The following is a 23,752-nucleotide window of genomic DNA, read 5'->3' on the forward strand; positions in this document are numbered from 1 at the left end:
TACTACTACTACTGTTACTGTCACTGTTACAACTACTACTGTTACTACTACTACTGTTACTGTTACTACTACTACTCATGTTACTACTACTACTGCTACTGTTACTACTACTGTTACTGTTACTACTACTACTTTTACTGTCACTATTACTACTGTTACTACTACTGTTACTATTACTACTACTAATGTGACTGTTACTACTACTACTACTGTTACCACTACTGTTACTGTTACTACTACTGTTACTGTCACTACTACTACTACTGTTACTGCCACTGTTACTGTTACTACTACTACTACTACTGTTACTGTTACTACTACTACGGTTACTGTTACTACTACTACGGTTACTGTTACTACTACTGTTACTGTTTATGTTACTGTTACTACTACTCTTACTGTTACTACTACTACTGTTACTGTTACTACTACTACGGTTACTGTTCCTACTACTGTTACTGTTTATGTTACTGTTACTACTACTCTTACTGTTACTACTACTACTGTTACTGTTACTACTACTATTACTGTTACTACTACTGCTACGGTTACTACTACTGTTCCTGTTATTACTACTACTACTGTTCCTGTTACTACCACTACTTCTGTTACTGTTACTATGACTACTGTTACTGTCACTGTTACTACTACTAATGTTACTGTTACTACTACTACTGTTACTGTTACTACTACTGTTACTGTTTCTGTTACTACTACTGCTACTGTTACTACTACTGTTCCTGTTACTACTACTACTACTGTTCCTGTTACTACTACTAATGTTACTGTCACTGCTACTACTACTACTACTGTTACTGTTACTACTACTACTACTACTGTTACTGTTACTACTGTTACTGCTACTACTACTACTCATGTTACTACTACTACTACTGTTACTGTTACTACTACTGTTACTGTTACTACTACTACTGTTACTGTTACTACTGTTAATGTTCCTGTTACTGTTACTACTACAACTGTTACTGTTACTACTGTTACTGTTACTACTACTGTTACTGTGTCTGTTACTACTAATGTTACTGTTTCTGTTACTGTTACTACTACTGTTACTGTTTCTGTTTCTGTATCTGTTACTACTACTGTTACTGTTACTAATGTTACGGTTACTGTTACTACTACTGTTACTGTTACTACTGTTACTGCTGCTACTCATGTTACTACTACTACTACTGTTACTGTTACTATTACTACTATTGTTAAACTTACTACTACTGTTACTGTTACTACTACTGTTACTGTTACTACTACTACTCATGTTACTACTACTACTACTGTTACTGTTACTACTACTGTTACTGTTACTACTACTACTATTGTTAATGTTACTACTACTGTTACTGTTACTACTACTGCTGATGTTACTACTACTACTACTGTTACTGTTACTACTGCTGTTACTGTTACTACTGTTACTGTTACTGTTACTACTACTGTTACTGTTACTACTACTACTGTTACTGTTACTATTGTTAATGTTACTACTACTGTTACTGTTACTACTACTGTTACTGCTACTACTCATGTAACTACTACTACTACTACTGCTACTGTTACTACCTGTTACTACTACTACTTCTGTTACTGTTACTACGACTACTGTTACTGTCACTGTTACTACTACTAATGTTACTGTTACTACTACTACTGTTACTGTTACTACTACTACTGTTACTACTACTGTTACTGTTACTGTTACTACTACTACTGTTACTGTTACTACTACTACGGTCACTGTTACTACTACTGCTACTGTTACTACTACTGTTCCTGTTACTACTACTACTACTGTTCCTGTTACTACTACTAATGTTACTGTCACTGCTACTACTACTACTACTGTTACTGTTACTACTGTTACTGCTACTACTACTACTGTTACTGTTACTACTACTGTCACTGTTACTACTACTACTGTTACTTTTACTACTGTTAATGTTACTGTTTCTGTTACTGTGTCTGTTACTACTACTGTTACTGTTTCTGTTACTGTTACTACTACTGTTACTGTTTCTGTTTCTGTATCTGTTACTACTACTGTTACTGTTACTAATGTTACGGTTACTGTTACTACTACTGTTACTGTTACTACTGTTACTGCTGCTACTCATGTTACTACAACTACTACTACTGTTACTGTTACTACTACTGTTACTGTTACTACTACTACTGCTACTGTTACTATTGTTAATGTTACTACTACTGTTACTACTACTACTCATGTTACTACTACCACTACTACTACTGTTACTGTTACTACTACTGTTACTGTTACTACTACTGTTACTGCTACTACTACTACTCATGTTACTACTACTACTACTGTTACTGTTACTACTACTGTTACTGTTACTACTACTACTGTTACTGTTACTATTGTTACTGTTACTACTACTGTTACTGTTACTACTACTGTTACTGTTACTACTACTACTGTTACTGTTACTACTACTGTTACTGTTTCTGTTACTGTGTCTGTTACTACTACTGTTACTGTTTCTGTTACTGTGTCTGTTACTACTACTGTTACTAATGTTACGGTTACTGTTACTACTACTGTTACTACTACTGTTACTGTTACTATTTCTGTTTCTGTTACCGTTACTATTACTGTTATTGCCACCACACTGACAGGTGGGGATCTTGGGCCGCAGTCGCCCAACTGTCAACAAGGGCAAGACCAGAGACGCAGTGCTGCCTGCCAGGAAACACTGCTTAACTCCCACCTATAGTATATCTGTCATTCACCCAAGCAATTAAAGACACCATACAAAGAACAGCATAGAGCAATACCCAGCAACTCTTGAAATATCTAGTGACACCAATTTACATAGAAAGTCAGGGTAAGCCTTTCATCTGTCATAAGACAGATGTCTCTGTCTCTGAGGAATCCTATGCAACATTAAGTCTTACATTCACTTTGTAATGAGATAAGAGACTAATCCCTGTGGCATGTTAAGGATGTTACTGTGTAACTGTGTCTCCCATAAAAGTGTTGAAAAGATTCACTTCAGCTACCCACTGTCTGAGCATGTTGCATGCTGTCACCTTTATGACGGCTCATGAGTCTGTTATGCTAAGAAACTTGCTATGGTTTAATAAAATATGAGTGCTGAACAGTAATACAATCTATGACTCAATACCCATTATTATCACCAGAGTACTACCCCCCCCCCACACACACACACACACACACACCCCAACCCCTGACACACTCCCCCAGACAGACAACTCTATTTTGCACCCCCTTGTCTGAACTCAACCAATCACCATGGCAACTGAGCTGGTAACCTGGTGCCAAAGTTCTTTGAGATATACTGCATCGCCATGGCTACAGGAACTTCAACCATAAAGGGGAGACGAATGGCCAAAGAAGTGCTTTTTTAACAGCCGTACTCAAACACTGAATAAAACATGCTGAATCCTGTACTTACAGCAAAGAAAAACAGATATAACTCAAATCCCTGTCTCTTCAGACTTGTGAGCACTGAGCTGACTCCTGGCGTAGAGGGGGTTGTTTCAACAAAACATCTGCCTCACACGCCCCTCGTTCAGACAATGGTGAAGAGTGCGGGGGCCTTGGGGGCCTTGGGTAGGGGAAGCTGGGTCTACGGGCCCTATGGATGACACAATGCCTTGTGTCAGCAGACGGCAGCTGCTGGACAGGGTGACGGAGCATCCAGTTTGTTTTGGGGGACAAAGGCGACCGGTGAGCCTGAGCCAGTGTCAGCGCATCTAATCTTCACCAAGTCAACTTTCACTAATCTTCCATATCACACTGCAGTGGGTCCGCCCAGGCACAGGCTGAGGCACGGTCCTCACTCATCACCACTCTGAAATGTCCCCTGTCTGTAATAAGCACTCATCCAAATAGGTGATACATTTCAGGACCCTATGATAGGCCAACATAAATTGTCAACCTCCAAATCAACTCAGTTACAACATTTCCTGTTGTAAGCATGATAAAATGAAGGATGATTCATATCCCCTTTATGAGGTCGATAAGCAACACATAGCAGAGTTAAGAGCGGCAGGGTAGACTAGTGGTTAGAGCATTGGACTAGTAACCGAAAGGTTGCAAGTTCAAATCCCCGAGCTGACAAGGTACAAAATCTGTCGTTCTGCCCCTGAACAGGCAGTTAACCCACTGTTCCTAGGCCGTCATTGAAAATAAGAATTTGTTCTTAACTGACTTGCCTAGTAAAAAAAAAAAAGTTTTAAAAAAGACCACTCATTGCTTAATAATGCAATAGATCTACAGTGTAGGCATCATTGAAGACTTTAGTCTTGGTGAGGGAAGGTTGTGTACCACCTGTACACAGGATTATAGTGCATCATGGGATGACCTGGGAAGTGGGGCTGAGAGGAAGCTAATTGAGGGCCCGGGGCTATCCAGCCATCTCCCCTCCCTCTATACCTCTCTCTCTTATTACCCTGTATCTCTCTTTCAGCTCCCTCTCTCTCACTTACCTACTGATCTAAAGCCAATTGTAGCCCTCTAACTTTTCCCCCCAACACACAAAGCCAATTGTTGCCTTAGTGCTCTAGTCTATACGACACACAAAGCCAATTGTAGCCTTCCCCTCTTGTTGTGGTGAAATGAAAACTGCCATGTACATGTCGTGAGAGGGAACTCAGGGCAGAGACATAGCAACAGGCTAAATGGTTTCCACACCGCGTTAAGCAGCTTGTTCAAGTGTAACAGGCAGACATTCCTCACGTTTATCTGCTTACAGGGGGTTACAGCTACAAACAACCATGGAGACTGAGGCCCAAATCCTGTCCTCATGCGCTCTAAGTAGGAATAATTTCATCCCAACTTTTATACCATGTCTCTGGAATAGCGGCAGAATATGTAGGCTAAACTAGGGGTCCACACATTCCTTTGCATAGCGCCACATGGACCAGTACTAAGTGGCAGAATGGACTAACTAGCTCATTAACAGGATAAAACATCCATGCAAGGTTGGCTTAAAGGACAGTGTGTTAGTGGGCTGGGCAGCCTGCCCTGCATTCTCTGTGTTATTCCATCCTATATCTATCCGCAATCCTAAGGACCTCAAACTTTAGGCTCCCTGTCATTCATAGAGAGAACCCTCTCCCTGTCCCTTGGTCCACATGGCCATAGACAAGTCCAGAATATCACTCAAATAGAAACCCCTCCCTCTGCCTGTTGTTGCTATGCAGGCAGACTCCTGTTAGTGAGAGAAAGACAAGGCAGCTGGACACCATGTTAGAGAGAGCCAAGAACAGCCACCATATGGCCCAGCTAAATCCCTCATTCTCATGGAGGATAAGTCATCCCCCTTCCTCCCCTTCGCAGTGACTCTGTATGTCTGGCCCCTGTGGCCAGAGTAAAAACATTCCACTGAAGAGCAGGTCAGCTGGCTCTCTCTGACAAGTGGGGCCTCCGAGTTTCCAATTAACCACTTGGGGGTGGGGGGCTAGTATAGGCTATAGTAGTGCCTGCCTGTGAACAACAGCAATGACGCCAGAATGTTAGATTGAATAACCTATTCTCTCTGGAGATCTAATACCAGTGCACTATATGCTACCCTCAATAATGAATAGCAATTGAATGAATGCTACCAACTAACATGCAATGCAAAAAGCTTGGATGATGAGAATGACTCAAAAGTCTCTTAAAAATATTCTAGCAGAGGCTTGTAAACAGACTGCAGCAGAGAAGACTGCAGACATCATTATACCGATGATGCCCAGAGAAAACAAGGCCTCATCAGTGACCAGAGTTCGAAACACTTCACCTAATGATCGCCATCTCAGAAATAAATCTTGTTAGTGGAAAAAGAAAACACATGAAGGAGGACACAGTTTTAACCCCCTGCACACTGCAGACCTAGTGTCCATCAGACGCACGGTGAATCGTTACAAGAAGACTACACTTGGAATAGCATCATAGTCTCATAATACACCAGTCCTCCCTGATGCATTAGATTAGAACATATTTTTTTCAATCTCATTAGTCCTAAAGTATTCTATATATCCGCCTTGATATTCCTCTAAATGGATCATGTGTTGACTGCTTTCCGAGACACGCATGTACCATCAATAATTGCATCATGCTGTATGATGACACATAAGAGGTAAGCCTGTGTAAAGGTATTTCAGCAGTTCTCTTCATTCCACTCTGTGTTGGATTGGGATTAATGTTTCTGGATTAATAACTATATCCCTGTGATGGCTCCCTGAAGCTTTCCCTGTTATAATCTCAAAGCTTGGAACATTGCAGCAGCAGCAGCTGTTCTACCCTGTCCTGTCCTCACCTAACCCTAGTGGTAGAACCAGTTCTGACAGCGGTCAGACCACAGTCTTATAATGATGCGTTGTTGTAATGCATCCTCTGTGTTGTTTTGAATGACAAAGAGAAATCAATCCATTTGCAAGACTGATATACTATGCACTCGATATGCCCTAACCAAGCCAATATTGTGGTCAGAGAGTTGTAAAGGTCCAACTGTGGTCTTACCTGGTCTCTATGTGATCAAACAGGTGCTGCCAGCGGTCGTTGATGTCCTTCAGCTTGTCGTTGACCTCGGTCTCCTTGGTCTTGTTGCTAGCGGTGATGAGCTGCTCTCCAAGCAGCTTCAGGTGGGTTTTATTTTCACTGAAGAGGTTGATCTCCTCCATACAGTCCTGGGAGTCACACAGAATGGGAATGAGTATCTGAATGAGTGCACGTGTTGTGTCAAAGTAATGTTTGTATGAGAGGGAGAGGGTATGTGAGTATGGGTCGAAAGGTTTTGTGAATGATGGTATTCTATAGGAGGACATTTCCCCCAATAGCATGTATTATGGTATCAATGTTTTAAAAAGTCCAATATTGTCCAGTCAACAAAGTGTGACATCCACCTCCCTCCAAGCGGCCCTGCTGCTGAGATTAAAACAGCTGTCGTTCCATTCACTGGCAGGATAATTCACAGCACATTGAAAACTTTGTATCCCTCCCTCCCTCCTTCTCCTCCTTCAGAACATTCCCCACCACTCTATCTTCTGTCTGTAGAGAGCTACTATCTCTGTTTACTTCCCTACTTTCATACGGTGGACTTTGATCGGCTGTTGAGGGGGAGCCAATCAGTGGAGTGATAAAAACCAGTCTGGATATGTTTAAAAGTCTAACCGTTTGACTGTGGCTGTTGGATAAATCTAATCTAAATGACAATAGATAAATGAATCACTGTTTACGTTCCACAGTGCCAGGCCGGTTTATTGTTCTAATAATCCAATTCAACTTGAAAGTTTTGATCATTTTGATCTAAACTTGATTTAGATAACTCTGACTAAGCTATACACCAAAGGGAGTGAAACTGTTCAAACTGTTTTGATTATATTTGAATCACAGAGACTCAGGACCCCCCTTGTGGGCCAAGCAGCATGGTACAGCCCCCCTACCTTCTTCAGCTTCTCCACCATCTCCTCGATGCTGATGTCGGCATTGTGTGCTACTTTGTTTTCCATCTGCGTCAGCCATTCACAAAGCTCCTTGTTTTTCTCATTAAAGATGATCCATGCGTTGAGACGGTCTGCTATCTCCTGTTTGCGTAGGGAGACCTTAAAGGAAACACAGAATATGGACAATATATGCTTAATGGGCAATAATAGATGGTCAGTGTACCATAGATAACTGTTATCATATCTACCATATGGTTAAATAGTGAGTTAGGTGGGCATGGATTCTGCAAGGGTTTCTCCAGACTAAATAACAGTGACAGTAAGATTGCCAAGGGAATGTCAGGGAAACCAGTTCAATTGCTTCACCAAAGTTTCCTTCAAGTTAGTAATGATGTAATGATAAATAATGATGACACAAAGATGTGGAGCATTCACACAGACAGGTATGATTTCTCTTCAACCAGGATTTGAGTAGAACTGTACTTCATTGCATGGCAAAATGAAGTCTGTTCGTACTACTCTGTGTGACACGAGAGAGAAGGATTTGTTGTGGCGCGTGAGAAGCAGGTTCACACTATTAATGGCTGCCGTGATTATGAGTACTTCAAGACGATGCCACCTCACTTCACCACCCAAATAACAGGCAGGTGTAGTCCTATGCTCACAGATAAAAGAAACCAATATCATCTACACTACATGACCAAAAGTATGCGGACACCTTCTTGTCAAACATCTCATTCCAAAATCATGGGCATTTATATGGAGTTGGTCCCCCCTTGCTGCTGTAACAGCCTCCACTCTTCTGGGAAGGCTTTCCACTAGATGTTGGAACATTGCTGCGGGGACATGCTTCCATTCAGCCACAATAGCATTAGTGAGGTCGGGCACTGATATTGGGCGATTAGGCCTGGCTCGCAGTCGGCGTTCCAATCCATCCCAAAGGTGATCTATGGGGTTGAGGTCAGAGCTCTGTGAAGGCTAGTCAAGTTCTTCCATACCGATCTCGACAAACCATTTCTGTATGGACGTCGCTTCGTGCATGTGGACATTGTCATGTTGAAACAGGAAAGGGCCTTTCCCAAACCGTTGCCACAAAGTTGGAAGCACATAATCATCTAGAATGTCATTGTTAAGATTTCCCTTCAAAGCCCCAGACCATTATTCCTCCTCCTCCAAACTTTACAGTTGGCACTATGCATTGAGGTAGATAGCATTCTCCTGGCATCTGCCAAACCAAGATTAGTCTGCCGGACTGCCAGATGGTGAAGCGTGATTCATCCCTCCAGAGAATGCGAGTCCAATGGCGGCGAGCTTTACACCACTCTAGCCAACGCTTGACATTGAGCATGGTGATCTTAGGCTTCTGTGCTCGGCCATTTCAAGAAGCTCCCGTCGAACAGTTATTGTGCTGACGTTGCTTCCAGAGGCAGTTTGGAACTCGGTAGTGGGTGTTGTAACTGAGGACAGATGATTTTTACGCGTTGCGCGCTTTAGCACTCTGCGGTCCCATTCTGGGCTTGTGTGGCCTACCACTTCGCGGCTGAGCAGTTGTTGCTCCTAGACATTTCCTCTTCACAATAACAGCACTTACAGTTGATCTAGCAGGGCAGAAATGTGACGAACATGAGCTCTTGAGCTCTTCAGTAAGGCCATTCTACTGCCAATGTTTGTCTATGGAGATAGCATGGATGTGTGCTTGATTTTATAAACCTGTCAAAAACGCGTGTAGCTGAAATAGCCGAATCCACCAATTTGAAGGTGTGTCCACATACATTTGTATATATAGTGTATCTTGTACTCAGGCAGAGTTGCCACAGCAGCACAGAAAGAGTTAACCCAAAGTTAGGCCAAGAAAGTGAAAGGTAAGATGGACTCCATCTGCTATGAACATCATGTGCTTATTCACCATTTATCAAAAACAAATGCAAAATAAATCAGTTCTCTCTTGATCTACATTCATTTCCACTAATAAAAACACCTTCCCAAAGACTTCATGTTCATTTTCCGCCACTCGCCAGACTGAGTGTGAGTCTAATGGAGTCAGTGTGATGGGTACACAACTCTGAGAGATAGACATGGTGGATGGTGTGGAGGAACATTAGGAGAGGTGTAAGCAACACCCTTCAGCTGACTGCTGCATCGTGTTCCCATATGTGACAGATTTTGGGATGAGCACCAGGCACAGGAGTCAACACTCCCATTGAAATCAAATCACAAATTCCATCAGTAAAGTTGTCAAAACTGTACTAATTTTGTCATTTAAGCCTGAAATCATTGAATCAGTTTTTTTTACTCACCCGGTTGAAGTGAAAGCCTTAGAATAGCCATAGCAACGGCCCTAGCCTGACGACAGGCTGATTTCCAATACAAAGGGCCTGCTTCCTGAAGCCTAAACTAATTTCTCCATCACCATCTGGCCCCCCATTCCCACACAGCCAATTCCCCCAAACCTGTATGTCTCTACCCCAGAAACTAACCCAAAAGCTCAGGCCCCAGCACATATCCACCAAACTTGGTTTTCATTCTATGGTTGACCATACCATAATAAAACAATTGTACAATAATATTTCAGAAAATTTGACATTTTTAAAGTTCTTGAAGTGTACCACTACCAACTGGGTTATATTTATATGAAACGAATCAAATCAGAGTCAGATGACAGGCTTGTTTCCCTGGCAAAACAACTACTGATTGGATTAAGAAATTGAGTTTCTGCATTTAGTTATCTGGACATTCATGCCAACCAACTTTTTCTGTATATGTCACCACGGCAGCTGCTGTCCCAACACAAACATACACACACTGTTTGGCTATTGCCTTCACACTAAACACACTCAGCCTAGTGAGCCTTGAGCCTTCAGGCTGTCTAGCCCAGAGCCCAGCCGTCTCCCCAGCCCTAGCCAGCCATGTCCCCTACCTTGAGGCAGAGTTCCTCCCATTGACAGTGGAGGTGCTCCACCTGTTCCTGGAGTAGCAGCACGTCGTCAGCAATGATGTACTGGGACAGGTCCGTCTTCATGGTGGCAAGTTCAGTCAGGCTCTCAGCCCAGTCATCCAGTGAGTTCTCAGCCTCCTGCATACCATAACACAGCACCAACAAACTGTCCCGTCAGGCCCCCTCCACTCCAGTCCATGCCACGCGCACTCTCTCTCTCTCTCTCTGTCCTGCCCCTTCTCTTTGCTCTGCTTCTCTCTCTCTCTATTTCTCCCCGCCCCAGGAGAGGATTAAGGGCCGCAGCAGACCAGGACAGAAGGAGGGGGGAGGGGATAAACCCCTGATGGGCCACAAGAGATTGAAAAGCCAAACATGTTACTAACTTGGCTCTGCTCTTGTGTTCTGACTGATACTTTATCTGTTTTAAATGTGCTTTAGTGGGTCAACTAACGACTTCCCAGTCTAAGGACTGAAGTCTCATCAGCTTCTATCGCACAGTGCACACAATAAACTTTGATAAAACAAAACAAATTACCACATGAACACCAAAAGGACTCTTTTGTTCCTAACTTTTGTCCCACTCCATTCTGCCCTATGTATTCACACACTGGGTGAAAGGGTCGAGACATTTGGAAACAACTGTGTTTACTATTTACCTTAGTGAGTTTCTCTGTAACTTGGAGCTCATTGTCATGTTCTGGGATCGACTGCTTCAGTCCGGTCTGCATGGTGTCCAGCTGCTGCATGCTATAGGATAGTCTGGCCTCGCAGCGCTCCCAGTTCTGAGAGTAGAAAGGTAGTCATGTAAATAGATATACTCTGGTTGAAGGAGTAGTTGAGAAGGTTAGTAGAAGTTAAGAGGAGCATTTCTGTTTTTAGCATTGAAAATGATTTTTAGTGCCTCCATTGTCAGGGTGGATGAAAAGGGAATTGATGTAATCTATTGGATTTCATCAAAGCAAAGAAAGACTTGGCCAAAAAGCAGACGAAAGGGGAGAGTGGGTTAAGTTTCCAAGAACAGACACGAGACCTCCCACAGAAGGAGAGGCCAGGTGTCAATTCAGGTCAGTGAACATATCTCATGCCTCAGCCCTTCGTAGAGTATCTCTAGGTAATGCCCGAGGAACAGCAGGGCCAAAAACAAGCAGGTTTACCCAGTTGGAGAGGCTCTGGTCTCCATGTCCACCTTAGTGCTCCTGACAGCTCAGGGACCGGAGGAGTTCAAGTGCTCTAATACCCAGACAGGCTTACACTAAGCTGCCTCCCGGCCTGCCTGCCTCCTCCCTGCCTGCATGCTTGCCTCCTCCAGACCCGCCTGCCTCGTCCCTGTCTGCCTCGTCCCTGCCTGCCTCATCCCTGCCTGCCTGCCTAGTCCCTGCCTGCCTAGTCCCTGCCTGCATGCTTGCCTACTCCAGACCCACCTGCCTCGTCCCTGCCTGCCTAGTCCCTGCCTGCCTTGTCCCTGCCTGCCTGCCTAGTCCCTGCCTGCCTCCTCCCTGCCTGCCTCGTCCCTACCTGCCTGCCTAGTCCCTGCCTGCCTCGTCCCTGCCTGCCTCGTCCCTGCCTGCCTCATCCCTACCTGCCTGCCTAGTCCCTGCCTGCCTCGTCCCTGCCTGCCTCGTCCCTGCCTGCCTCGTCCCTGCCTGCCTGCCTCATCCCTACCTTCCTGCCTAGTCCCTGCCTGCCTAGTCCCTGCCTGCCTAGTCCCTGCCTGCCTAGTCCCTGCCTGCCTAGTCCCTGCCTGCCTCCTCCCTGCCTGCCTCGTCCCTACCTGCCTGCCTAGTCCCTGCCTGCCTCATCCCTACCTGCCTGCCTCGTCCCTGCCTGCCTCATCCCTACCTGCCTCATCCCTACCTGCCTGCCTCGTCCCTGCCTGCCTCATCCCTACCTGCCTGCCTAGTCCCTGCCTGCCTCCTCCCTCGCTGTGGTTACTACATGATGTGTTATTTCATAGTTTTGATGTCTTCACTATTATTCTACAATGTAGAAAATAGTCAAAAATAAAGAGAAACCCTTGAATGAGTAGGTGTTCTAAAACCTTGGACCGGTAGTGTATATGGGGATCTGTTTCTAGGATCACTCACTCTGATAAGGGACAAATCACTTTTACAGGCCTACTCAATGGGAAAATATTTCCTCCATGAACCACAAGCTATCATAAAGAGCCTTAAAACTACTGAGTGCTGTGGGTCAAAGAGCCTTCTCATGACTGAATGATTTATCAAGTCTGATAGCTGACTAAGGCACTCCCTCTGACAAAAGGTTGACCAGTAATCAACTCAGTCAATCGGTCAGTATCCCACACTGCCAGAAACCCAGATCAGTGCTAGACTAAGCCAGACTACTGGATGAGTGGATAGTTGTTATAGAGAAGATCCAGGAATGTACTGTAGGTCAGTGGGCTGATCTGTGTGTTTCAGGCACAAAACTGCTAAATTTGACTTTACTGCTTTGAGCCCAATGAGGGAGGAAATGGGCTGCATGTAACAGTAGGGATAGAATGGGCATTTAAGGTGAAATGTAACCACAGTAGGGGGGTAGGGGGTCAAATATAATAAGGCATTTCTAAAAGTAGACCTCTGACTGTAGAGAATGCCGGTTTCACATCAGATATTTCAAGGCTAAGCTAAGATCTTTCTTTATATTGTAAACCTGTGACTCTGACAGAACTTTACTCAATTCTATTGATTCAAAAGTATCCTCTTAACTCTGACCTATCATTTGTATCAATAATTTTATAATCAAATACACTTAAAACATGTTATTCCACTAAACTGTGATCCACAGATAATGATCTTCCTATAGGTCAGCTGATTGAGTAGTCTCTTCCCCAAACTACTGTCTCCCACTGACTGAGGGGCAAGAGGAGCACCTGAATGATAGCGTTTGTTATGTCCTTTCTCTTTTCCAGCAGTCCTTGCAGGTTCTCCCAGTCCTCCTGCAGGGTAGCCAGCTCGGTCTGCAGCTGTGCCTGAGTCTGTTCGTCCCCCATGGAGAAGAGCTGACGGCCCAGCTCCAGAGTGTGGATGTAGCTGCACTGGTATCTCTGGAAAAGCAGCTCCAAGTGCTACAGTCCACAGACGACAGAAGGAATGCACTGTCATTTATGAACCCTTGCCCTTCCCCTTGGCTGTATCAATCTCTAACCTATTACCTTCATGTCGTAGAGGGAGCTTCGGAGCTGCTGCAGGCTGCAGTGGGCTGGCCCTGTGGGGGGCAGGAGGGCCTGGGCATCTGCTACGAACCTCTGGAGCTTCCTGAGGTAGCGGCTGTAGAGGTGCCAGTGTTTGACTAGCCCCTCCACCAGGGAGCTCCTCTGAGCTGCCCTCTGCACAGCCCCCTGCCAGTGCTCCCTCAGCTGGGCCAGCTTCAGGATAAAGTCGCTCCTGGGGGACAGAGAACGGTAACAGCATACAAATGAATACAACTATAAGAGTAACTCTGAAAGCTAAAATCAATGACGATGATTGATAATGATCAAAAACGTGTAACTAATCACCAGCTGATGGTCAAAGGACCACGACGCCCGTTAATAGAGGTGGATAAACATCAATGGTGCAACAGTTCTTACAAAGACTCTAACATTGATCATGTGAGCAGATAATCTCTGTCCTGTCCTCACCTATCATCCACGTCTCCCCTCTGCAGCAGATGTAGAGAATCATTGATGACAGAGTGCAGGATCTGATGACCGATAGACATCTCTAACTGGAACCTCTGAGACACCAGAATCACAATATTACTGTCATATTCACTGGCCTAGTTAGTGTTACTGAATAGATACTGATAGTGGCTGTATTTTCATGTGTGTGTGTGTGTGTGTGTGTGTGTGTGTGTGTGTGTGTGTGTGTGTGTGTGTGTGCGTGCGTGCGTGCGTGCATGAGTCTGTGTGTGCGTGTGTATGTGTGTGATGTAAGCGTGCGAGCGTATGTGTGTTTGTCACCTGGTGTGTGCGTAGCTGCTCTCTCAGGCCGCTGTAGGTACTGGCCAGGTCTACTGCTAGGCTGTCCTCCATCGTCTGTAGGAAGTCCATCCAGTTCTCACACTTCTCCTGAAAACTCTGTTGCCTCAGTGACTCTGTCTGCAACTCACTGACACACAAACAAGACACACTTTAAACCTGCCATACTGTTTTCTAGTGTAATAGTAGGGAATAGCCAGAATTTCGTTTTTTTATTGACTAATTGACTAATCTGTCTGTTAGTGTCTCTCACGTTACCACGCAAGGGTGCGTTCTGAGCCCTCTCCTGTACTCCCTGTTCACCCACGACTGCGTGGCCACGCACGCCTCCAACTCAATCATCAAGTTTGCGGACGACACAACAGTGGTAGGCTTGATTACCAACAATGACAAGACGGCCTACAGGGAGGAGGTGAGGGCCCTCGGAGTGTGGTGTCAGGAAAATAACCTCACACTCAACGTCAACAAAACTAAGGAGATGATTGTGGACTTCAGGAAACAGCAGAGGGAACACCCCCCTATCCACATCGATGGAACAGTAGTGGAGAGGGTAGCAAGTTTTAAGTTCCTCGGCATACACATCACAGACAAACTGAATTGGTCCACTCACACAGACAGCATCGTGAAGAAGGCGCAGCAGCGCCTCTTCAACCTCAGGAGGCTGAAGAAATTCGGCTTGTCACCAAAAGCACTCACAAACTTCTACAGATGCACAATCGAGAGCATCCTGGCGGGCTGTATCACCGCCTGGTACGGCAACTGCTCCGCCCACAACCGTAAGGCTCTCCAGAGGGTAGTGAGGTCTGCACAACGCATCACCGGGGGCAAACTACCTGCCTTCCAGGACACCTACACCACCCGATGTTACAGGAAGGCCATAAAGATCATCAAGGACATCAACCACCCGAGCCACTGCCTGTTCACCCCGCTATCATCCAGAAGGCGAGGTCAGTACAGGTGCATCAAAGCTGGGACCGAGAGACTGAAAAACAGCTTCTATCTCAAGGCCATCAGACTGTTAAACAGCCACCACTAACATTGAGTGGCTGCTGCCAACACACTGTCACTAACACTGACTCAACTCCAGCCACTTTAATAATGGGAATTGATGGGAAATGATGTAAATATATCACTAGCCACTTTAAACAATGCTACCTTATATAATGTTACTTACCCTACATTATTCATCTCATATGCATACGTATATACTGTACTCTATATCATCGACTGCATCCTTATGTAATACATGTATCACTAGCCACTTTAACTATGCCACTTTGTTTACATACTCATCTCATATGTATATACTGTACTCGATACCATCTACTGTATCTTGCCTATACTGCTCTGTACCATCACTCATTCATATATCCTTATGTACATATTCTTTATCCCCTTACACTGTGTATAAGACAGTAGTTTTGGAATTGTTAGTTAGATTACTTGTTGGTTATTACTGCATTGTCGGAACTAGAAGCACAAGCATTTCGCTACACTCGCATTAACATCTGCTGACCATGTGTATGTGACAAATAAAATTTGATTTGATTTGATTTGAGTAAATCACTTCTACTGTACTGACCTGTAGGTCTCCACAGCGCGGGCCGAGGCCTGAGCCCAGCTCCAGTTGAGGCTCTGTAGTCTGTGGGTGGCAGGGTCACTGAGGGTCAGCCTGTAGCTCAGCTCATTCAGTATATCAAGGTCAGGAGAGAAACCACTCAGCTCCAGCAGACCCATCTGGAACACATGGATCCAAAGTCAGTCTCTGGATATACAGTATTCAATACAGAGGTTTGACTTTAGCATGAGGTCTGTTTTGTGTTGACCTACCTTGGATATATATATTTGTGGAGGCACGGTTACACTTTTCAGTCTCCCCTCCCAGTCCTCAAGGTGTTTCTCAAGGGATGCCAAGACACTCTCAAACTCCTGGAGCTGCTCATGCTCTTCCTGCACACAGATAAACACATGAATAACATGGTCAGGGATCAGGCATAAAGGCATACATAACATAATTAAACAAGAATGTAATGTCATACAAGTAGCTATAAAACAATAAGGCAAATATCACCACACAGTACCTGGAGATGCCCAAGTTTATCGGCCAGTGACTGGCTCAGATGTAGGACACCACGGGTTAGCATACGGCTCTCTGATTGGATGAAGACGGCAGACGAGGGTTCCACTCGTCCACTGAGTTCCTTAGAGGCCTCTAGCACCCCCTCCAGGTCGGTCTGTAAACTGTCTGTTCTCTCCTGCAGGCTCTGGGACAGGGGCAATGGAAGAAATACAGCAGCGAGAATGACAGAGTTCTCACAAGAACTGATTCAGGATCAGTCTGATCTATACTCTCATACGACTCATTAACTATGTGCATATTCCCTCTACCATGTAGATTTCACAATATCCCACTTACATGGACGGCCTGTATCTGGGCTGCAACCAGTTGTGTAGTGTTGTCCTGACCAGGTGGCTGGTTCATCAGAGCTGTGACATCATCCCTCAGTGTTTGCAGACGTTGGGAGAAAGGTACAGAGAGACGGGCATAAGCCCCCCAGATCTGGAGCAGTGTCTGAATTCTATTCAGGTGATTCTCCAGCTCACGATTCACCTTATTCCACCTTGAAAGACCACAAAAGACCACTCAGTGTGTGTATAAGTGCGTGTGCATGTGTATATGCGTGTTTGTGTGTATTGTAGTTTACACTGACCTCGTTCTCTCTCTATCCAGTTGCTCTGACATGAGGAAGGTGGCCGTAGGACTGATCATGTCCCTGAGGATGGAGAGAGTGTGGATCAGACCGTCCCATTCTGAGTCACACCCCTCAGTCTCCTTCCTTAGAAGCTAGATACAGGAACACATACACAACAGTGTGATTGCCTGCTCATAAACTGTATTATAACAGGAACAGTGCAATGACAAGATAAAAGACAGACGTCATATACCCAGTTACAAATCAACAGTGGCGACCCGCCATTCAGGGCCCCACCTTTTTTAGCAAAAAAAGTGGGGGGGTTGCCTGTCTTACATGTTATTTTGACATTAATAAATCAAATCAAATCACATTTTATTGGTCACATACACATGGTTAGCTGATCCAAGAAGGCTCAAGGTCAGTGGCCACATATAAAATTATGTCAAATCACATTACATCTATAGTAGCTTTGATTGGACTGATCTTGTCAACATCATACTTTCTAAATCTTAGCTAGCAGTCATCATCATGAATCAAGTCGACAATCTACTGGCAAATGCTTTTTAATCCTTGTCATATGAAGATAAATAATTAAGAGAAATTATAGATAAAACGTATCGGTGCTTATCGGCCATTGGACATAAAGTGGGTGTGTGGTCCCAAGTCTGGGTTAGTGGGTCTCTTTTCCAAGCTTAAAAGGATAAACGTTCAACATTGCCCATGCTGTCAATCCAGCATGACCTCTGCCGCAGTCAAAACAACTGGAAACTCAGAACTGGGAAAATTCTACTGGGACAACTGGGAACTCTGAAAAAAAACAAGCCCCCACTGGGAAAAAACATTTTGAACAGTCATCCAACTCGGAATTGCAAGTAGGGAACTCAGGCCTCATTCTAGAGCTCCAACCTGAAGATCACTGACGTTATCACGATTTGACCTTGTTTTTTCTGAGTTCCCAGTTGTCTTGAAAGCACAATACATCCAGAGAATGCCAGACTTTGATTACAAAGTTTGATAACAAAATTTGCCTACGGAGGACCGCCGTGCCACCTTCCTGTTCAACTGAGCACAGCACAACAAGGTGAGTCCAAAATGTATTGTATGCCGCTGCATAAATTATGTAATATTCTAAGGAGATATGTATACTGTAGCTAAGAAAGTAATACTAAGTGTATGTTGTGTAGTAGCTGTTAGTATGTGAGCTCCTGAGTGGAGCAGCGGTCTAAGCCACTGCATCTCAGTGCAAGAGGCGTCACTATAGTACCTGGTTTGAATCCAGGCTGTATCACATCCGGATGTGATTGGGAGTCCCATAGGGTGGCGCACAATTGGCCCAGCGTCATCGTGGTTTGGCCTGAGTAGGCCGTCATTGCAAATAAGAATTTGTTCTTAACTGACTTGCCTAGTTAAATAAAGGATCAATTAAAAATGGTCCCTTTTCCGCTCTTAACTTCGCCTACTGTTCTGACTTGGTGGTGCCCATGTAGCCTATAGCCTGTTTTAGAGAAATGTAATCATTGAATATTGTAAAAGCTTTCATTGTCTGCTTATATGCCCCCTTTATTTCTCCAACGGTTCTGACTTGGTGTGCAGGGAGAATACCGTAAGACCGGCTCATGTTCTGAATTCTAAACAGTTAAATTGACTATGCCTTTCATAGCTCTCTCATTAATGTCTTAATCAAAATTATGGATTGCCTCTTATCCCCTCGTCATCCCCTTATGCCATAGTTTATAGTAGTTTATTAGTTTATTTCTAATTGTCATTAGAAATAACATTTGTTAAGCAAGTCAGCCATATTAGGTACTTTTTTTTTAGAGGCAGAAAATGAGACTGAATGAACTGTTTCGAAGCCAGACAAGGCTCCGCTGATAGCCAGGTGTAGTAGTGGTAAGGTGTTGGGACTTCTGTTGGGACTCTGCTGTTGGGAGAGCTTTATGTAGGCCCTAACAGTTTGTGGGCACCGTTTGTCACCATTATAGTGTACTTAATGTATTGTTTAGTGTTGTGCTGTGTTTGTGTAGTGACTTTGCTGGCATGCCCCACTAAGATTTACATGCTAAAATCGCCACTGCAAATCAAACTTGATGGCTATACTGTAGTACCTACCTGGAGCTTTTCATGGAGTCCTTGCAGGGCCTGGAGAGAAAGCTGAGGGAAGCAGCTGTATTCCATAGCCTGGCAGGTCTTCACTGTGTCCAGTGTTGCATCATTCAGTCCTTTCTCAAACCCAGCCCACAGCTCCAATACCTGTTTCAGTCTCTGTCGCACAGCTGGGTTCTGGAGGGGGAAACAATGAGTCAAAATAGGAGTCACTGCACCCTACAATTTGAAGGTTTTTACAACTAGTGTCCATGCAGTGAATACATGTATTTGTTAAGCAACTGCCCTCATTCCCCTGAGCTTACCTCTTGACTGAGGGCTGTACAGGCCTTAATGACATCATCTGTCTGAGTGATGAAGGCACAGGTGCCATCCTCTTTTCCTGTGTGGTGTTTCTCTCTCAACTCTTGAAGAGCTGTATAATTTAGCCAGAGTTTCTCCTCCAGACCCTGACAGACAGGAGTAGCAGTAAGAAAACACAGTAACACATGCATGTTCAACTGTAGGTCCAATCCCCAATGTATTTGATTTATTTATTAAGTTTATTTGAAACAGGGACAACATACAACAAAATATATGTCTCAGAAGTAAGATTTAGCTAATATCTCATTTCCATCTGCAGTCCCTTGGTAGGTGAACATATAAACATTATATACTAGCAGACATCTTACTGTACATGCTTCAGACATCTTAAAAACAGAAGTCAAGACATTACACATCAAAATCAGTGCACATCATTGCTAATAAATTGCTGTTGGATCTGATAATATTGGGGTTCTAAAAAACATAAACACCTGGTAAAAACAAAATATTGCACATGGCCCTGTCATCATAGAAATAGCTAGAGGGCAAATGACTTGACACCTGTGGTACTGTACACCAGGTTCTGTTTTTCAACCCACCTCACAGGTTTTTAAGCTCTTCTCCACCTCAGAGTGACTGACGGGCCTCTGGGCTGAGCCCATCCACTCTCTCTGACTGGTGAGCCAGGTGTGGTGGTGCTGCAGTCTGACCTCTCTCTCTGTGCACATCCTCAGCTCCTGTTCAACATCCTGGATCTGCAGAGGGAAAGTCAATAGATATGGGGTCAAATAGATTCAATAGATATGGGATCAAATCATAATCAGTCGGAATGATTGGTTCTATAAAACAGGTGTCACTAAAAATGACCAATAGCTATGGGATCAAATCATCAATAGTACGGATTGATGCTCTTAAAATAGCCTAGGATTTGTTACCGAAACGGCTTTAAAAATCGAAGGGGTTGAGCATCACGTTGATATTTTATATAAAAGACTATCCATAGGTTGAGGTTCTGTAAGCTATTTTCTCTTTCCCCAATTGAGTTCTCACCTGGTTGTTGAGGGTGCCCTGTAGACTGAGCCAGCGGTGGTTAAGACCGCCCAGCTCATCAGCATAATCTGGGTGTTCATATCTCCCTCTGCTCGTCTGCAACTCCGACTGGTTGACATAGTCCACTGTGAGCTGGCGGACTGCTATCTCAGCCTTACACACCTGTAGGAGAGAGAGAGACGTCGGGAATCGAACAATTTGTTTATGCAAATATAAATACTTTCACATGACCAGGTATTGAATAAGAGAGGACAAACTGAATCTGGCAGTTGCTACCTTGAAGCTCTGAAGGACTAGGTTGAGGTTCGCGTTGGGGGAGGTGGTTTGGTGGACCCTATCCCGCTGCTCTTCCAGCCTGGCCTCAGTCTCTCCAACCCAGGCTAGCAGCTCTGTCAAGGCCCCCTGTGGGGACTGCCTCTCCATCAACAACTGACAGATGGAAGAAGAGAAGGGAGAGGAGACAGTCAGCAGCATTGCAGTTCTTGACAGACTCAAACCGGTGTGCATGGCACCTACAACCATACACTATTCAAAGGCACTTAAATATTCACCCTCTGATTGGCACACATACACAATCCATGTCTCAATTGTCTCAAGGCTTAAAAATTATTCTTTAACCTGTCTCATCCCCTTTATCTACATTGATTGAAATGAATTTAACAAGTGACATCAATAAGGGATAATTGCTTTCACCTGGATTCACCTGGTCAGTCTATGTCATGGAAAGAGCAGGTGTTCCTAATGTTTTGTACACTCAGTGTATGACCCACTCACCTGATGCAGAGTCTGCTGCACAGCAGGTATATCAGACAGAATGCCAGCCCAGTCCTGCTCTATCTGTCTGAGCTGGGTCTGTACAGAGCAAGGCTCTGGCGCAGCAGACTGGGGCTCTGGCGCCGTCTCTGCCTCTCTCAGCTGCAGTAGCTGTGTTCCAGTGGTGATCACTGAGGCCTTCAGAGCCGACCTAACCTCCAGCTCTTTGGTGAAGTCCTACAAACATGACAACAGACATGGTCATATTCACCAGAGGGTCATTCACCCCAACATGTTCTCACAGGCGTTGACTTGACTGGAAAAAACTGTCCATATAAGATTCTGGATTTACCATATACTGGTTCAGGTGGGAGTGAATGGGTTTCAGCTCTTGCTCCTGATTGGCTGTGAGAGTGAAAGTGATCCAACTGTTGATGTGTTCTCTGGCCCCACCAATCCACTTGCTCAGTGCCACAAAGTCACGGGAAAACCTGCAGTGGTGAGATTAGGGTCATTCTTCTCAACTTCTGATTTTGGTTTAAAGGTTCAATTCTGACGTTTTCATCTCTATATAACATTTCTGGGTAACAATTAGGTACCTTACTGTGATTGTTTTATATTAAAATGGTAAGACATGTATTTATATATATAGCTTCTTAGCCAAGAGCAATTTCTCAAGCAATAATTTTGCTAGGACTGCCTGGGAGTGGTCTGAGTGGGTAGGTGAAAACTGCTATACACTAAAAGGGCATTATCATAATTTGCACAAATTCACATATTATTCCAACCTCATAGTGTGGAAATACAGTATGAACCACAGGAAAATCCAATTTTTGATTGCATTGGCATTTAACAAGTAAATGCAACACCACTATCCCAAGTGGTTGCAAAATGTCAAAGCTGAAAACTTGCCAAATGCAATTATGAAGTTTCATATCTCATCTCTAAAGCACTGTATCAAAGTCCTCACCTGATCCACAGTTTCCTGTTCCTATCTGTGCTGATTCGTTGTTGCTCCAGCCTGAAGTGAAAGGTGGTCCAGCGAGCCTCCAGGCCACACCCAAACACACCCACCCCTTGGCAACCCGCCTCCTTCAGCCACCTCCCCTGCTCCTGCATCCGGCTGAACTTTGCCCCACTCTCATCCAGGACTGCTCTCATTTTCTGCCCAAGAGAGAGAACCTAATCATCAGTCTCTTCAACATAAGCCTATACGCCGCATCATATCCCACATCCCATCTCTACTGTAACACACTATAAAACCCCATCTCTCACACATGGCCCCAGCCCCAGCTCCTCAGAACCAGGCTGTGAATGAGGAAAACACTTATAGTTCTAATAGAACATCACAAGAAGGGCTTCTGGACGAGGTGCAACACTCTGATGATTGAGAAGAAAAAGTAGCAGAACCAGATATAGCCATGGAGCTGGCTGGGGGAGAAATAATGGAAAATGACTGCTAGGCTTAGAATATACAGTCGAAGTTGGAAGTTTACATAAATTAAGGTTGGAGTCATTAAAACTTGTTTTTCAATCATTCCACAAATTTCTTGTTAACAAACTATAGTTTTGGCAAGTCGGTTAGGACATCTACTGTGTGCATGACACAAGTAATTTTTCCAACAATTGTTTACAGACAGATTATTTCAATTATAATTCACTGTATCACAATTCCAGTGGGTCAGAAATTTACATACACGAAGTTGACTGTGCCTTTAAACAGCTTGGAAAATTCCAGAAAATTATGTCATGGCTTTAGAAGCTTCTGATAGGCTAATTGACATCATTTGAGTCAATTGGAGGTGTACCTGTGGATGTATTTCAAGGACTACCTTCAAACTCAGTGCCTCTTTGCTTGACATCATGGGAAAAATCTAAAGAAATCAGCCAAGACCTCAGAAAAAAATTGTAGACCTCCACAAGTCTGGTTCATCCTTGGGAGCAATTTCCAAACGCCTGAAGGTACCACGTTCATCTGTACAAACAATAGTACGCAAGTATAAACACCAGGGGAACACGCAGCAGTCATACCGCTCAGGAAGGAGACGCATTCTGTCTCCTAGAGATGAATGTACTTTTGTGCGAACAGTGCAAATCAATCCCAGAACAACAACAAAGGACCTTGTGAAGGTGGAAACAGGTACAAAAGTATCTATATCCACAGTAAAACGAGTACTATATCGACATAACCTGAAAGGCCGCTCAGCAAGGAAGAAGCCACTGCTCCAAAACCACAATAAAAAAGCCAGACCACGGTTGAAACTGCACATGGGGACAAAGATAGTGCTTTTTGGAGAAATGTCCTCTGGCCTGATGAAACAAAAATAGAACTGTTTGGCCATTATGACCATTGTTATGTTTGGAGGAAAAAGGGTGACGCTTGCAAGCCGAAGAACACCATCCCAACTGTGAAGCACGGAGGTGGCAGCATCATGTTGTGGGGGTGCTTTGCTGCAGGAGGGACTGGTGCACTTCATAAAATAGATGGCATCATGAGGAGAGAAAATTATGTGGATATAT

General features: G+C 44.2%; 1 protein-coding gene across 1 annotated transcript in view; it reads right to left on the bottom strand.

Annotated features, from left to right (window-relative positions):
- Positions 1-23,752, bottom strand: part of syne2b (spectrin repeat containing, nuclear envelope 2b) — a 144,586-nt gene that overhangs the window by 23,510 nt on the left and 97,324 nt on the right. The window contains 21 exon segments of the mRNA XM_042330006.1: positions 6,509-6,675; positions 7,432-7,590; positions 10,349-10,504; positions 11,023-11,148; positions 13,239-13,433; positions 13,521-13,752; positions 13,989-14,083; positions 14,310-14,457; positions 15,910-16,064; positions 16,158-16,277; positions 16,409-16,591; positions 16,744-16,948; positions 17,039-17,172; positions 19,133-19,303; positions 19,432-19,575; positions 20,029-20,184; positions 20,480-20,641; positions 20,756-20,908; positions 21,254-21,469; positions 21,585-21,723; positions 22,203-22,396. Of these exon segments, the coding sequence (XP_042185940.1) occupies positions 6,509-6,675; positions 7,432-7,590; positions 10,349-10,504; positions 11,023-11,148; positions 13,239-13,433; positions 13,521-13,752; positions 13,989-14,083; positions 14,310-14,457; positions 15,910-16,064; positions 16,158-16,277; positions 16,409-16,591; positions 16,744-16,948; positions 17,039-17,172; positions 19,133-19,303; positions 19,432-19,575; positions 20,029-20,184; positions 20,480-20,641; positions 20,756-20,908; positions 21,254-21,469; positions 21,585-21,723; positions 22,203-22,396 (3,410 nt within the window).

The sequence above is a fragment of the Oncorhynchus tshawytscha genome, linkage group LG11 (assembly GCF_018296145.1).
Source record: "Oncorhynchus tshawytscha isolate Ot180627B linkage group LG11, Otsh_v2.0, whole genome shotgun sequence".
NCBI lineage: Eukaryota > Metazoa > Chordata > Actinopteri > Salmoniformes > Salmonidae > Oncorhynchus > Oncorhynchus tshawytscha.